This window comes from Eumetopias jubatus, unplaced genomic scaffold (assembly GCF_037043125.1).
Source record: "Eumetopias jubatus isolate StellerSeaLion01/CBP00866 unplaced genomic scaffold, mEumJub1_p1.0 scaffold_15, whole genome shotgun sequence".
NCBI classification, from domain to species: domain Eukaryota; kingdom Metazoa; phylum Chordata; class Mammalia; order Carnivora; family Otariidae; genus Eumetopias; species Eumetopias jubatus.
Genome location: NW_028274821.1, coordinates 59,729,956 through 59,747,977, shown reverse-complemented (window position 1 = coordinate 59,747,977; position 18,022 = coordinate 59,729,956). Strand labels below are relative to the sequence as shown.

The following is an 18,022-nucleotide window of genomic DNA, read 5'->3' as shown; positions in this document are numbered from 1 at the left end:
AGAAAGGAGAGACCAGCCTGGGGTAAGGACTCTCCTATCTGCTTACACTGATCAAATGGTTACGACCTACCAGATCTCCAACCACAACCTATACCTACAGTGTCCTCTGTCATGTTTCATTCACTGGTCAGAATCCCCATGAACTCTGGGAGTCTCCCCTCATGCTGATAGTGGAGCCTTTTGCTGCTTACTCTGTGGACACCATCTGCACTGGGTGCAGTCCCAAATGCATGTCCACCCAGAACGTGTGAATGCACTCTTATTTGGAAATAGAGTCTTTTGCAGATGTAATCAAGTTAAGATGAGGTCATACTGAGTAGGGGTGGGCCCTAAATTCAATATGACTGGTGTCCTTTAAAAGGAGGGAAACTGGGACACAGGGACACAAACACAGGGAAGTAGGCCATGTGAAGACAGAAGCAGAGACTGGAGTGATGCATCTACAATTCAACGCTTTCCAAGAATTGCCAGCAAACACCAGAAGCTAGAAAGAGGCAAAGAATGATTCTCCCCTAGAGCCTTCAGAGAGAACATGACCCGACTGACACCTGACTTGGACTTCTGGCCTCGAGAAATGTGAGAATGAATTTTTGTTGTTTTAAGGCACTGCTTTGTAGTACTTTGTTACAACAACCCTAGGAAACTAATATACCATCTATAAGGGTTTAACTCCTCACATACCTCTCTCCCACCAGCACCTGCCTACCCCAAGGATAAGTCTGGTTCTAGGTTCTAGCCCTTTCTGGTCTGCTCCAACACAGATAATAGGCCCATCACCAGATCTATCAAAATAAAAGAGGGCGCCTGGGTGGCTCAGATGGGTAAGCTTCTGCCTTCGGCTCAGGTCATGATCCCAGAGTCCTGGGATTGAGTCCCGCATGGGGCTCCCTGCTCCTTGGGAGCCTGCTTCTCCCTCTGCCTCTCTATCTCATGAATAAATAAAATCTTAATAAATAAATAAACAAATGTTATGCCTTTAAATTCAGAAAGTACCACCCAAGACAAAAGTACTCTTAACTAAAAGAAGCAGTATTCCACAGAAACCAGATGTAAAAAGAAATATTCAGAACAAAGTACTAAATAAGAAAAGCTCCACCAGACTGATTCCAAGTTCCTCTTTGCCTCATTTTATCACCCCTTTTATCATCCCATCTCGAATCCATGACGTATCTTCTAATAGATCCCCCTACTGGGCTATCCTAAGTTCCCCCACTAAGTTAGCACCACCGAAGCTATCCTAGCCAGAAAGAAGCAAGAATGGGGCAATGAGAAGCATGGTGCTTGGCACACTGGAAAGAGTGATGGACTGGAGTCAACATTACGTGTGAATCCCAGCCTGCTTCTTAGGAGCTCCATGAACTAGTACAAGTTATTTAATTACTCTGGACCTGTTTCCTAAGACAGCAGTCTCTGGAGACAAATTTCCTAGATTCAAATCCAGAATCTACCACTTCCTAGTCATGTGGATGAGCTACTGAATCACACTGTGCCTCAGTTTCCTCATCTGTACAAAGAAGCAACATAATAGTACCTACTCCAAAAAATGTTGCTAGGATTCAGTGATTTAATACATATAAAGCACTGAGCACAGCGCCAGGCACACAGTAAGAACTCCACATGTTAGTTCTCTTACTGCTGCCTCTACGACTAATGCTACTATTACTATCGCTGCTATCCGTAAAACAAGTAATTCCACCGAGAGGATTCTAAAAGGAATAAAAGTGAATACGTGAAAGCACTCAATACAATGCCCTGCACATAAGAGACAACAAATGTTTGTTGTATCTGAAAGAAACAGGAGGGAGAGAGGGATGCCCAAAATAGTAACAGACCAGAGATGGGTATGTTAGCCAAAACCATGCATGCCAGAATGCTAAATGCTCAGTACTGTAAGAAAAGTTAGAGTCATTCTGAGGAATGCCACATGTCCTCCCAATGGAGGTATGCCCCCATTGCAGCTGCCTCAGGACTGCCTGGTAAGGAACATTTCATCTAGTCAAGCCCTGCTCCCATTACATCCTGAAGTATACCCACCCACTTTCCCTGTTTGGACAGAACAGCCCTGTAGAATACCATCTACAGTAAGTCATGAGGCCTGTGACCCATCACCAAGACCTGACATCCTCAGCTTCATTCTCTGCACTGAGATACTGACAGTAATAGAATTCAGAGCTGAGTTCTACTGCCAGGCTTAACCCAACCTCTTACTTGTACATAATACTTTAAAAAAACACTTGCACAAATATTTTATCCTGTGCCGTAAGCAAGGATTTTTTTTTTTTAAGATTTTATTTATTTGACAGAGAAAGACACAGCGAGAGAGGGAACACAAGCAGGGGGAGTGGGAGAGGGAGAAGCAGGCTTCTGCCGAGCAGGGAGCCTGATGTGGGGCTCGATCCCAGGACCCTGGGATCATGACCTGAGCTGAAGGCAGATGCTTAACGACTGAGCCACCCAGGCACCCCATAAGCAAGGATTATTAACCACATTACAGAGATGAGGAAACTAAGTCTCAGCCAGGGAAATCAAGCACTTGCTCAATATTATACAGCATTGGTTCTCAGCTGGGAGTGATTTTGTTTCCCAGTACACATCTAGCAGTGTCTGGAGACCTTTTCACGTGTGCAACATAAGGATTTATTATATGTATATATTATGAAATGATTACCAAAGTTTAGAGCATATCCATCACTACACATATTTACAAGTTTTGTTCGCTTAGTGTTTTTCTTGCAATGAAAACTTTTACGATCTACTCTCTTAGCAACTGGAGACATTTTTTATTGTCATGACTTGGGAGCTACTATGGCATCTAGTGGGTAGATGCCAGGGATGCTGCTAAACATCCTACAATGCATAGGACAGCTCCCATAACATAGAATTATCTAGTCCAAAATGTCAACAGTGCCGAAGTTGAAAAACATTGTTACAGAGCAAAAAAGGGGTGGACATGGGACTAGAAGAGATATACGGTTCTTTTTCTGTTGTACTGTGCTGGAAAGTCTAAGAAAGCCTAGAGGTAAACGGGGAGAAAGGCTCCTTATTTCAATATTGGAAGTATACCCAAATATCTAATCGAAAAGACCTTGAAACAAGCAATTCTGTTGGGGAAGAGCATCTCCATAAAAGGCCCTCTGTCAACCAGGGCTGTGAAACTTAACCCTGGTTTCTGCTCAGTCTTTAGAGAATTCTTGTTTATTTAAGGGACGATTACCTTGCAAATGAGAGCAAGAAATGGGTAATAGAAGACAGAAACCAAGCAGGAGGGGGGAAAAAAACCCTGTGGGCTAAGCAAAACAATCCTAGGAATTCTAGAGAGCTTGAAAGCTAAGAAAGGCAGGCGATCTCTCCAACACATAATTACAGTATATAGTCAACTCAATAATTGTAAAATATAATCTCATAAAAAGATAATGTGCCAATTTTCTTTAAAATTATAAATTATACTTGTTAGAAAGCAATTTTACTTGCAAGCTATTCAACTTTCATTTACTAAATTATTTATACTTTCCTAATATGTGTGTACCCAGAACTGGAGTACAGTCATGCTTGTCTTTGAATGAAATGATGGTAAATGAATATAGGTGACATTAATAAGATTAATACCCAATCTGTTGGTAATCATGCTAGAAACTGCGATTGAGCATTTTGGTTAAAATAAGTCAACAAATGCAAAAGATAAACACAGTCTGCCTCTTAAACAAGAGTTACATACAGTGTGTCAAATATTGCTGGGTTTTTCAATCAGACCAAGAAGAACTGAAGGAAGTGTTATTCCCAAGTGAGGAATTTTAGGACATTCTAGGCAACGATACATACTGCATGCAAGTGATACAACACCTTAATTAGATTCAACCAGCAGACTGTATTACACTGCGCCTCGGAACAATAGTTCTGAGCCAAGATTACAATAAATTTCAAAATCTATAATGTGTGAAATTAAATTCCACAATAATGCATAAAAGTCCTAATTTGAATCAATTTTCAACTTGCAAATACATGAAAAACTAAAAAATGAAATTCAGAGTAGGAGAAACAAAGAATCTACAGTATTAGTAAATAATATTAATTAGGAAGGTTAAATCTCTACTGAACAAGAATTAGATATTTTCTACCATATTCATTCCACTGCATAAATATCTGATTTACCAAAAATATCAAAATACCCCCACAAAGGATACAAACAAATAAATGTAGAGAACACTGAAGATTGTATGTTGGTACATTCACCTTGTATTGGAGAAATAATATATTAATAATCAAGGGCATTGATTCCATGGCTGCCATATGAATGTGAACTTGAAGTAACAGCAAGTGAAGTCAAACAGACAGTATGGTAACCTAGGTCCAGACAGGTTAAAAAAAAAAAAAGAGAGAGAGAGAAAGAAAGAAAAAGCAAAGCTTAAAGTTAAGCCAGTAAATGAGGAACACCAAGGATCTAATGTAGTTCAATTTCCATAAGGCATTAACAGTCACTCAGTTTATCTTTGTGGATAAGACCACAAAACCTTGGTTAAGTGTACCTGATAGAAACCAAAACCCAATTCTCAAAACACCTATTCTATTCAGTTTTTTAATTGACAACTTGGATTAGAGATATTTAAGAAATGAGCAAAATGGCACAATGCTGGGAGAGACAGCTGATATTTCATGAGAGCAGAATCAAGATTCAAAATTTCAACAGAAATGCTAGGCTGAAACAAACAAGAGAACCCAAATGTGAACAAAGAGAAGTCAGACTACTTACAGCTACTCAGAGCTGGAATGGACCTTGAAATGACTGATGACTGCAAGGCTCTAACACTACTGAAGAAAACAAGGACCCACCTAAGTTGCTCTGCCAGGAGTGACACCTAAAGTGAGTAAAAAAGCTGACGAACAATAACATGAATTAGAAGAATTAACCTGTAGTCTTGGTAAATCTGACAAGTTGGGGTGTCTGAAAATATTCCCAAATGAATGGACACAAAAAGAAATTTGGGATAGGGGTCACTTTCCCACCGAGGAGTCTATGATTCTCTTGAGACTAGTAACTACAAAGTTGAGAAACAGTATTTCAGGATGGTTATGAGAACTAGCTCTGAGCTTGACAAGCTGAGTTCAAATCTCTCTGCCACTTACTAGCCAAAAGACTCTGAGTAAGTTATTTAAGGTCTCTGCCCCTTAGATTCCTCATCTATAAGAGGGGTACCATAATAGTAACTACGCCACTTAGAATCTGACAAGAGAAGCTCATGAATGTTAAGTACTACTTTTGTAACAGAATAAGAATATCCGTGCCAGCAAACATTTTATTTTTTTCTGAGAATCCACATGAAAGAGTCATGAAAATACAAAGCATACACATTTCAGAATGCTCTATCTCCTTGGAAGGAAAAGAAAAAGGGGAGGAGTAGGGGGAAAAAAAGCACAAAAAATCAACAAGGGGCACCTGGCTGGCTCAGTCAGTGAAGCTCGTGACTCTTGATCTCAGGGTTGTGAGTTCAAGCTCCACGTTGGGTATAAAGATAACCTAAAAAAACAAAATCTTTAAAAAAAAATCAACAACAAAAAGATTGATGCGGATACTCTAGACAGAAGAGACTTCAGCATACATACATACATACACACATACATACAACTCCACTGTTACCAACAGACTCAGACTTCACTGGAGAAGGCATCTCCCCCACTTCCCACAGCAGTTTTAGGGGTTCAAAACTCACACAGAACTTCAACCTTCCACTTTTTAAAAACTTATTACTAGTGGGGTGCCTGGGTGGCTCAGTCGTTAAGCGTCTGCCTTCGGCTCAGGTCATGATCCCAGCGTCCTGGGATCGAGCCGCAAATTGGGCTCCCTGCTCAGCGGGAAGCCTGCTTCTCCCTCTCCCACTCCCCCAGCTTGTGTTCCCTCTCTCGCTGTGTCTCTCTCTGTCAAATAAATAAATAAAATCTTTAAAAAAATAAATAAAAACTTATTACTAGCAAACCAAATTCAACAGCCTACTAAAAGAATTATACACCATCACCAAGTCAGATTTGTCCCTGGAATGCAAGAAAGGTTCAACATACACAAATGAATATATGTGATATACCACATTAACAGAATGAAGGAGCAAAAAACACATGACCATGTCAGCTGATGCAGAAAAGGCATTTGACAGAAATCAAAACCCTTTCACGATAAAAACACTCAATAAACTAGAAATAAGAGGAAACTACCTCAATATAATAAAACCCGTAAATGAAAAACCCATAGCTAACACCACACTCAATGGGAAAAGACTGAAAGCTTTTCCTGCAAGATCAGGAACACGACAAGAATGCCCACTCTCACCACTTCCATTCAACATAGTACTGGAAGTCCTAGCTAGAACAATTAGGCAATAAGTAAAAACTTTACATGATTCAAAATTTAAAAGAGCGTAGAATGAAAAGTCTTCCCTTCCATTCCTCTCCCAATTTCTCTCCCCAAAAGGAACAGCAACTATTAACTACTCGTGTCCCTTTCAATGTGTGAGTAAATAATACAAATATGCCTCCCTTTCTTTCATTTTTACAAAAATAACAGAACACTATACATACTGTTCTAACCTTGCTTTTTCCCCCAACAATCTATCTTGGATATCATTCATATCAGTATTTAAAGAGCTTCCTCGTTTATTTGTATGGCTGTAGAATATTCTATTACAAAGATGTACTATAATTTAATACTAGTGTTTTTCTTTTTTTTTTAAAGATTTTATTTATTTATTTGAGACAGAGAGAATGAGAAAGAGAGAGCACATGAGAGGGGGGAGGGTCAGAGGGAGAAGCAGACTCCCTGCCGAGCAGGGAGCCCGATGCAGGACTCAACCCAGGGACTCCAGGATCATGACCTGAGCCGAAGGCAGTTGCCCAACCAACTGAGCCACCCAGGCACCCAATATTAGTGTTTTTCAAAAGAAAAAGAAAGCACTAATAACAGTCACAAACACACAAAGAATTAAATAAAAACATGGGGGCGCCTGGGTGGCTGTCGTTAAGCGTCTGCCTTCGGCTCAGGTCATGATCCTGGGGTCCTGGGATCAAGCCCTGCATCAGGCTCCCTGCTCAGCGGCAAGCCCGCTTCTCCCATTTTCACTCCCCCTGCTTGTATTCCCTCTCTCGCTGTGTCTCTCTCTGTCAAATAAATAAATAAAATCTTAAAAAATAAAAAAAAGAAATAAAAACATGGACAAGCGGTAAACAAGTGTGTTTCTAGGCTATGAAAATAAAGACCCTCTGAAAGGACTGGAATTTCATACAACTGAAAGAACACCCAAGGCCAGGTCAGCAATCCTGGCTCATTCATTTTCCATTATTAATAGCACAGATATGTTACCAAATCATCCCTTTTTAAAATGTAATAGACTTTATTCCATCAAATTATGGACCCATTAGCTTTCCAAACATTCCATTGAAACAGTACACCAGGGGAAAAAGTCATAGCAGAATAGCCAGAAAAATTCTATAGGAAAAACAGAATAATAAGAAAAGGCTAATTCTACCAGACATAAATGATATAAGATACAGCAACTAAAACAATTATGTATCAGACAAAAATAGACAAAAGTACAATAAAATAAAAAGCCCAGAAAAAGAAAAATGTAAATGTAGAAATTTAATATATAATAAAAACATCCTTTCAAATCAATGGGAAAATGAAGGATTATTGAATAAGCAGTCCTGGGACAACCAATTACTTATTTTAGAATAAATAATTATTTATTTAAAAATAAAAGATCCCTAGAAATTATCACAGATCAGAGAGGGTTAAGAAGATATGACAACTAAATACAATATGGTATACTGAAAGAATCCTAGAATAGAAAAGGACATTAAAGAAAAACTAATGAAACAGGAATAAAGTACAGAATTTAGTTAATATCAATGTACCAATGATGGTTCAGTTGTAACAAACTACCATAGTAATGTGAGATGTTAATAATAGGAAAAACTGTGCGAGGGATATATGGGAATGCTGTACTATCTTTGCAACTTTCCTGTAAATCTGAAACTATTTTAAAATAAAAATTGTAGGGCGCCTGGGTGGCTCCGTCGGTTAAGCGACTGCCTTCGGCTCAGGTCATGATCCCGGAGTTCCAGGATCAAGTCCCGCATCAGGCTCCCTGCTCAGCAGGGAGTCTGCTTCTCCCTCTGACCCTCCCTCCTCTCATGTGCTCTCTCTCTCTCTCATTCTCTCTCTCAAATAAATAAATAAAATCTTTAAAAATAAATAAATAAAATAAAATAAAATAAAAATTGTACTGGGGTGCCTGGGTGCCTCAGTTGGTTAAGCAACTGCCTTTGGCTCAGGTCATGATCCCAGAGTCCTGGGATCGAGCCCCACATCGGGCTCCTTGCTCAGCAGGAAGTCTGCTTCTCCCTCTCCCTCTGCCTGCCACTCCCCCTGCTTGTGCTCTGTCAAATAAATAAAAATTTAAAAAATCTTTAAAAATAAATAAAAATAAAAATTGTACTGAAAAAGAAAAAAGCTGGGTCTCTATTACTTCTTACACCAATATTAATTTCTAGTAGATAAAAAAATTAGTATTTAAAAAATTTTAAAGTATTGAGGTACCTGGCTGGCTCAGTTGGTGGAATGTGCAACTCCTCACACTCGGGGTTGTGAGTTCAAGCCCCATGTTGGGTGTAGATTACTTAACAATAAAATCTTTAAAAAAAAAGTTAACAATACTAGAAAAAAGCATGAAGGAAAAAAACTGAGATATATAGGGGCACCTGGGTGGCTCAGTCAGTTAAGCGGCTTCCTTTAGCTCAGGTCATGATCCCAGGGTCCTGGGATCGAGTCCCGCTGAGCAAGGGAGCCTGCCTCTCCCTCTACCCCTCAACACTGCTTGTGCTCTCTCTCTCTCTTTCTGACAAACAGATAAATAAAATCTTTAAAAAAAAAAAAACAAAAACCCTGAAATATACAGATTTTTACACACAAGACAAAACGTTAATTTCCTTGGGATGCTCTATGACATGGTAGTTAGGAATACAGCGTCTGGATACATACCACCTGAGTTCAAATCCCAATTCTGTCAATAATTAGTTGAATAACTTCAGGCAAATTATTTTCCCTCTCTCTGCTTCACTTTCCTCATCTTTAAAAAGGGTATGATAACAGTACCTGCCTCAGTGGACTACTGTGTGGATTCAATGAGCTAATCCATGTAGAATGCATAGAGCAACACTGGGCACACAGTAAATACTCAATGAATGATAGTAATTATTATTATTCCTTATTGTAGAAGCATTCTTATAATTTGATAAGAAAAAGATTTTTTTAATGAGCAAATGCCATGAACAGGCAGTTTGCAGAATAAACTTTATATATAATATATACACACACACATACACACACATTTAAAGTAAGTTCAAACTCTAATTATTAAAGACACATGAAGAACACATCAGATGCCATAAATTTTTAAAAAATCAGATCCCATTTTCACCCATTCAATTGACCAAGATCCAAAATTTTTGTAAATAACAATGTTAAAGACAGTGTGGGGAAACAGCCACTCTCTTGGAGTGTAATGTGGAAAAAAATGCTGGAGCACATTTTGACAGTATCTGTTAATTTTTCAAATATTATACCCTAGGATCCAGCAATTCCACTACTTGGTACATATGTCCAAGAAGATATGCACAGGGATGCTCAACGAGCATCACTTAAATATTAGTGAAAAAATTAGAAGATAACCTAAAATATTCAACAAGAAAATGGCTATATAATTTGCAACAACATGGATGGAACTGGAGGGTGTTATGCTGAGTGAAATAAGTCAATCAGAGAAAGACATGTATCATATGACCTCACTGATATGAGGAATTCTTAATCTCAGGAACAAACTGAGGGTTGCTGGAGTGGTCGGGGGTGGGAGGGATGGGGTGGCTGGGTGATAGACATTGGGGAGCGTATGTGCTACGGTGAGCGCTGTGAATTGTGTAAGACTGTTGAATCACAGATCTGTACTTCTGAAACAAATAACACAACATAGTTTAAGAAAAAAGAAAAAGAAGACAGCAGGAGAGGAAGAATGAAGGGGAGTAAGTCAGAGGGGGAGACGAACCAGGAGAGATGATGGACTCTGAAAAACAAACTGAGGGTTCTAGAGGGGAGGAGGGTAGGGGGATGGGTTAGCCTGGTGATGGGTATTAAAGAGGGCACATTCTGCATGGAGCACTGGGTGTTATGAACAAACTATGAATCATGGAACACTACACCAAAACAAATGATGTAATATATGGTGATTAACATAACAATAAAAAATTAAAAAAATAAATAAATAAAAGAATTTAAAAAAAAAGAAAATGGCTATATAAACTATTTGTAAAAATAACCTAATGTTATATGTACAATGGCACATACTGTTGAGTAAAGAAAGATACAGAATTATATTAGTATGATACCATTTATGTTAAGAAAAAATACAAAATACTACAAATAAAATAAAAGTTCCAAAAGAATCAAAGTGATAATAGTAATTACCTATGTGAGAGGTCAAGAGAACTCCAGTTATCTATAGTGTTTTAATTCTTTATACAGAGAATATTTTTATGCACTACTTGTGTAACTGTGTAATTAAAAATTAATTTTTAAAAATGATGTACACAAACTTGGAATACAAGAAATTTCACAATAAATACTATGCAGCCATTTAAAAAAACAATGAAAATCTATACATGTTGCTATGTACTGATATGAAACAATATTCAAAGTAAAGCATTAAATTTAAAAAGGTGGGGTACCTGGGTGGCTTAGCCAGTTAAGTGTCTGCCTTCAGCTCAGGTCATGATCCCAGGGACCTGGGATCGAGTCCCACATCAGGCTCCTTGCTCAGCGGGAGCATGTTTCTACCTCTCCTCCCAGATCCTGCTCTCTCTCTCACTATCTCTGTCGCTATCTCTCTCTCTCTCAAATAAATAAAAGCTTTAAAAATTAATTAATTAATTTTAAAAGGAGGGGGGGTGAGCCTGGGTGGCTCAGTCATATGGGTGTCAGACTCTTGGTTTCAGCTCAAGTCATGATCTCAGGATTGTGAGATCGAGCCCCACATCAGGCTCCGTGCTCAGTGCAGAGTCTGCTTGAGATTCTCCCTCTCCCTCTGCCCACCCCTGCTCGCTCGTTCTCTAAAATAAATAAATAAATAAAATCTTTAAAAATAAATAAAAAGGAGGAAAGGAGAAGGGGGCGAAGTCCATTCACTGTGTGGATTATACAATCCCAAAGGATATATACAGATATATAAAGGTTTGTATTAAGTACAGGTAATTCCTACAAATACATAAAAGAAATTTCTAAATAGTTGTCTCTATGGAAGAAAACAGAGGGTTAGGTAAGCAGGAAGTTTTTTTGTTTGGGGGTTTTCTTTTTTTTTATATACTCCTTAGTAATGTTTTAGCTTTTCACCATACATTCTCTGTTTTTCATTATAAAAACAATTAACTGAATGTCAGTTTCTTGATAAACTACAAGCCTGGGTATTTTAGACCAATATTCTAGAAAGAGAGCAGGCAGGCTCTGGGGAGGATCATTCTACTACAGATCACGAACACTAAGCCAGGAGTTAGCAAACTTTTTCTGAAAAGGAACAGATAGTAAATATTTTTGGTTTTGTGGGCCATACAATCTCTGTCACAGCTACTCAACTCCACCAACTGTTGTGCAAAAGCAGCCACAGACGATACATAAACAAACAGGTATGGCTATGTTCCAATAAAATTTTATTTAAACAACAGGTGGTAGGCCAGATTTGGCTGGTAGGCCACAGTTTGCCAACCTCTATATCACCTGGCCAAGAAGACTGAAGTTTTAACCTCAGCACAGATTCCTAGCGATTCACACATCTGTAAGAACTGTGTATCATGCTACTAACTCATGAGTCAGAGTTGGTAGGAACAATTTCCTTACAGATCAACTACTATTTCCAATAGGATAAGACAACAACATATCTCGCCCTCAACCCCTGGTCCACCTACCCCTTCTGTTTAACTTGTCCCTACTGCTTCGGTATTACTTGGGAGAGCTGAATGCACGTCCTCCTGCCAAGTAGTCTTCTTACATGTGGATTACATTTTAACACTGCAAATGAAAGATTACAGCCTATCTAATCATCACTATAAAAAAGAGATATAATTATTCTAAAATAGAAGTTTATAGTTGGTAAATGCATACAGTACCTCATTTTGTTTTACCAGGTGGATATCCATGGGGTATATGGAAGTTAGACTCTTCAAAGTCAGACATCTTTACTGAGCCTTTGCATGGCCAAGGTGAATATTCAAAACTTTTCCTGGATACAATTATTATAGTGATCTTTTATGGCATAATGTCTTACTAAGACTCCCATACACTCATCATCAAGAAGTCAAGTATCTCAGAAGTCTCCATGTTCACAAAAGAATGTCAATCCTAGCTCCAGGTATACTGACAGTCATTTTGACCCTAGCATAGCCATAACTTCAGGAAATTTCCACTCATGTGTTGTGAAAATATTGGAAAGGGAAAGCATAAAGAGATACAATATAAAATTCCTTAATATGTATAATCTGAAAAAATACATAAAAATCTGATATTATACTTTGACACCGGTAAATAATCTTATACCAATAACTTTGAGAAATTAGACAAAATGGGCACATTCTTTGTGTCCAAAAGTGAAACTCCTGAAACTCATTTGGGATGATCAGGAGTTCAGTTTAACGAAACAGCAAAAGGAAGAATACCCTTCAATTAACTTTATGTGACTAGTAAAATCCTGAAGCCAAAAACAAACTAATAAAACAGTTTAAGAAAAGAAAGTACATAATAATCTCTGAACAAATTTTAAGTCCTGGAGAAAATACTGGCAAACCAAATTTAGACATGTGTATGAATAATAACAGCAAACATTTATTGAGCACACAGCTTAACTCACTTAATCCTAACAACCCTGTATTGTAAAAACTATCATTCCATCCATTTTACAGAGGAAGAAACTAAGACTCAGAAAGGCTCAGTAATTTGCCATATTCTGTCCACAGACAGAAAGCAGAGATCCTGGGATTTTAAAAATACCAATGAGATTCTGATTTAATTGCTCTGGGGGCTGCACCCAATATATTTTAAAGCACTCCAAATGATGCTGATATGCAGAGAAATTACATGGACATAGCCAAGGCAGATGTTTTAGTCAAGATTTAAATATGAAACAAGAAGCAGAGGTGAGAAAACATGATTTGTAAGATCCTTTCCAACAGCGAATTTTTATGATTATGTGTCCCCACGTTGTCTTTCTAGAATTCTAAATGGTATAAGATTTCGTGCTATACCACCTAACAGATCTAATTCTAGTTCATCTTAGGAGAAATTTGTCTGTCAGTTTATTTCTCTGGCATGGAATTCCGAAAAAAAGAGGGGGGTAAAATATACTAGGAGCTTACAGTACTAAAATTACTCTCAGAACGAGAAACATAGCTCAACTACTTTACAGAAAAGAGTAGCAAAAAGAGTGAATTACTGAGGAGTCCAACCTAATTCTTTTTTTAAAAAGCATAGCTAGAAAAGTGTTGCTGAGCTGCCCAAGACCAGCCTCCATCCCACTCCACTTGAGTTTTAAGCAAAGCTGAAGCTATAAAGCGATCCTAACACTATTCTCTCCTGTATGACAGAGTAGGGTGTGGCTCTATGTAGTCAGAAACTGCGGCCACAGTGAGCTAGCAGAACCAAAGCAAACACTGCTACCCTGCAAAGCTTAGGGAAAGCTTCCTGAGAAGGGAGAGGAGGAAATACAGGCTGTTGGCTACCTCCACAGCCAGTCTCAGGAAGCCGGCTGCCAGTCTACTGCCCCATCTATCTCCGCTTCCCAAGGAGAAGCACGGGCCCACACGGTTCCCCAAAGCAGTGTGAACAGCTACTGTGAACCGACTTCCATTTGACTGCAGAATCAGAGCTCCTTAGCCTTCAAAGAGTTGGAACTACTACGATTCCATCTCTTCCCAAAACTACTCTTTGTCATTTGCGCATGGATTATAAAGGTTTCTCCAAGGTGGGATATAGGAAATGAGTATTAAGTCAAATAAATTTAAAAATTGAAGATTGAACTCAGTGCCCTTAATCTACAGAGCAAAAAATCAGCCAACTGGGATTACCACTTTCAACTCGGTGTACCACGCCCCAAGAATGAGAGCTGATTTAGGTAGTCTCCCTCCCAAAAGGGTGCTAGCGACCCAGTGGTCCAGCCACAGAAAACGTCCGACCATCTTCCCCCATGCTTCTCCCATCTATCTTTGCTCATACTAACAGCATGCTCTCTCCCACATCCCTTTCTGAAGCACTTCACCCCTTTTTTGAAAGCCTTGTATCTGCTCCAACAAGAAAGCAGGCCCTGGTGGACAATGATGAAGTTCCACAGATCCTTGTCCATGCCTTCCAGTATCTCATACAAAGACGACCTTTGGAAATATTTGCTCAACAGAACTGAATTCAAACTACATGGAGAGAAGCTGCCCTGCTGGTCTGACTGGTTTGCCAGGGACACAAAGTGGTGCTCCTTCTTCCTCTTTACATATCTTCTTGTGTTAACTTGCTTTGAACATGGAATCTTTAAAAAGAATTTTACTGTTTTCCTTGCTATATGTGATTTTGAGGATTTTTTTAATTGAATATAATTCATATAACCTAAAATTCACCCTTTTAAAGTGTACAGTTCAGTAGTTTTTAGTATATTCACAAAGTTGTGCAATCATTACCACTATATAATTCCACAATGCTCTCAGCACCCCAAAAATAAACCGTATATCCACTAGCAGTCACTCCCTCACTGCCACTCCATCCCCAACCCCTACAACCACAAATCTGCTTCCTGTCTCTGAAAGGATTTTAACAAAGCTAACAGTACTCTTAACTGTAGTTTTATTATACCTTAAAGCCAAATGTTACCTTCAAAAAGAAACAGTTTCTCTTATTTTCCCAGAATTCAATAGGAAAATGTGATTTAACCCAGTAAATTACTAAGGCATCATTTCAGGATACAAAATAAAAACTCTCAGCCGAAAAATCATCTCACATGTTTAGTTCCCCATTTGTTATTGTCTCGCTGAGCTATTTACTGAAGCAGTATAATATACACACAGAACAGTATACATAGTATGAGGGTACACCTGGACAAGTTTTCAAAAAATGAATACACAAGTATAACTAGCACCCAGATCAAGAAACAGAACAGAACCACCCCACACTCCTCTTCCATTCATTCCCTCCTCCAAAGCATAACCACTATCTTCACTTCTAAAAGCACATATTACTTTTGCCTATTTTTGTACTTTTATGGATAGAAGCAAATAGTATGTAGTATAGAACTTTTACACTGAAATTCTACGCCTTGTAATACTCACCATAATCTTCTTGTACAAAGCCATGACATTATCATCATCAAATGGTAGAAAGCCACACATAAGTACATATAAGAGTATGCCCATACTCCAAACATCTGCCTGAGAGGGAAGAAAAAATAATTAAAAAAAAATTTAGAACACAGAATGAGTACACTTAACAGAATCACAGAATCTTCACAGCTGAAAAAGAGCACAGAGACAATCCAATTCAGCGTGCTCATTCCACAGACAGTGAACCTAAAGCCCAGAAAGGAAGACTTGTTCAAAGTCACCCAGTCAATGGCAGGCCACCCGGCTGGGTCTCCTGACTTTCAGTTCAGTGCACTCTCTTCCAATGTTGGATTCTAACACTTAAGAGAAAATAATTCCCAGCTGGCTAGGCTGGATTGGACATGAAGGAAGGAGATAAAGCCAGGTCTGATTCTGAAAGACAATTCTGTAGTACTACTGAGGGCTTATTACATGTAAGGATTATATAAACATGCATGAGGACGTCAAAACAAGCCTTAAAATTTACTCTTGATAATCTGCAAATGTGACTAAACTGTGCTGTAAAGTCCTCTCTATGTAAAGAAACCTTAATAAAGTTCAACGATTGACTTCTCAAATACAGAGGCTAGAAATTAGCCTGCCAGCACAAACACCCCTACAAATCTCAAAATCCCAGAAAGGAGCTTAACCTTTAGATAAGATATCCGTGTGTCCCGTGAGTCCTAAGCACTAACTACTTATTCAAGCGGTATTTGGCCTTAGTCAATAATGACACCACTGTTGGCTGAGGACAAGTCACAGCTCCCACCCTCGTTTGAGCCTTAGGAAAATTTTAAGAAGTAAAAAGGGTAGCTTTTTTTTTTTAAGGCAGGAGAGGTTGGGCAGAGGAGAGAAACAGTTAAACTAACTCAAGCAGCATCACATCTAGGTAGTGCCTGTACTAAGTAACCCAAATCTAACTCAGTGCTGTCTACCAAATCACATCAAATTATTAAGATGTCCCAAGTAAATAATCTACTTTCAGGCAAACACCTGATTTTTTTCTTCCAAGTTGCAGGTGGTCAGAAATTAACCATTTATGCCTCAGAGATGTCAAATAATCTATAAATTAAGCCTTGATAGCATAGCACTCCTGACCAGGGTGTTAAATTCAAAGCAAAGAGGCTGCACAGGAACAAGTGGGCTAGCATGGCTTCATCAAATGCCGTAAGAGGTCAACAGAGATTATGTCTGAGGTTAAATAAAAAGATAAGGAAAATAAAAGTAACATCCCCATAGAAATCTACCAAAGCCTACTAGAGAGAAAAAAGCAGAAAAAGTATTCCTCAGTTAACTCATCCAAACACCTTCCCCTCACTGATGTAACTGGATATGAGAATAAATTAATCAAGTAAAATCATAAACCAAAGCAAATGCAAGTAAATCCATAAGCTACTAATTGCCAAATAAGAAAAAAAAAATAATCAGAGGGAGGAGGGGTTTGAAACCATTTCCTGTGAGAAATCCCTGAAGGAATTAGAGATCTTTACTATGTATGGGACTTTCCTTAAAGCATGATCTGGACCATGAACAACAGAATTACCTAAAGTACTTATTTTAGAATGAAGATTCTTTTTCTTTTTTTTTCTTTTGTAAGCCCCACCTTAGGAAACAGAACCAAATCTGTTAAGCATACAGGACTGAGCTCTACCTCTTTTAACAAGTGCCTCAGACAATTCCTTGGGACACTGTCCTAGAAGGATGGAAAGTCAAACTAAAACAAAAGGGGTGCCTGGGTGGCTCAGTTAGTTAATCGTCCAACTCTTGATTTCATCTCAGGTCATGGTCTCAGGATTGAGAGAATGAGCCCCACTTTGGTCTCTGCACAGGATGTGGAGCCTGCTTAAGGTTTCCTCTCTCCCTCTTCCTCTGCCCCTCCCCCCAATCTGCTTTCTCTCTCTCTCTCTCTCTCTCTCTAAAATAAAATAAAGTAGACAAGAAAACACCTGAAAATCCTACAGGAAACTCTCATAGGCATTCAAACCAGCAAGGCCTCATCACTAGTCCCCTAGGAATCTTGTGAGCATTAGGCATATGATTACCACTCCTCCTGGGAGACTGGATGGAACAGTGGAAAACATACAGGTATATGGTGAGTGGAGGGATGGGTGAAATAGGTGAAGGGGGTTAAAGAGTACACTTATGATGAGCACTGAGTAATGTATAGAATCGCTGAATTACAATACTGTACACCTGGAATTAATATAACACCATATGTTAACTATACTGGAATTAAAATTAAAAACTTTTTAAAAATGGGGAAAAAAAGTCTATTAAAATATTATTATGGGGAACTGGGTGGCTCAGGCGGTTAAGCATCCACCTTACACTCAGGTCGTGATGCCAGGGTCCTGAGATCAAGCCCCCCATCGGGCTCCCTGCTCAGCGGAGAGTCTGCTTCTCCCTCTCCTTCTGCCCCTGACTCGTACTCGCTCTCTCAAATAAATAAATAAAATATTTTTTAAAAGTTACTATATACTAAAAGAGAGAGAGAGTAGGGGTACGCAGTAAAGCCTCACTCGGTTCAAATCTTGACGTGTAGTTACCAGCTGTGTGACCCTGAGAAGGCACTTAATTTCTGATCCTCAATTTCTTTAACTTTTTT

At 38.8% G+C, this 18,022-nt stretch overlaps 1 protein-coding gene across 1 annotated transcript in view; it reads right to left on the bottom strand.

Annotated features, from left to right (window-relative positions):
- The window catches only part of MELK (maternal embryonic leucine zipper kinase), an 88,583-nt gene that overhangs the window by 48,496 nt on the left and 22,065 nt on the right, over positions 1-18,022 (bottom strand). The window contains exon 8 of the mRNA XM_028108745.2: positions 15,388-15,486. Coding sequence (XP_027964546.1) covers positions 15,388-15,486 — 99 coding nt within the window. The remainder of the gene's footprint in view (positions 1-15,387; positions 15,487-18,022) is intronic.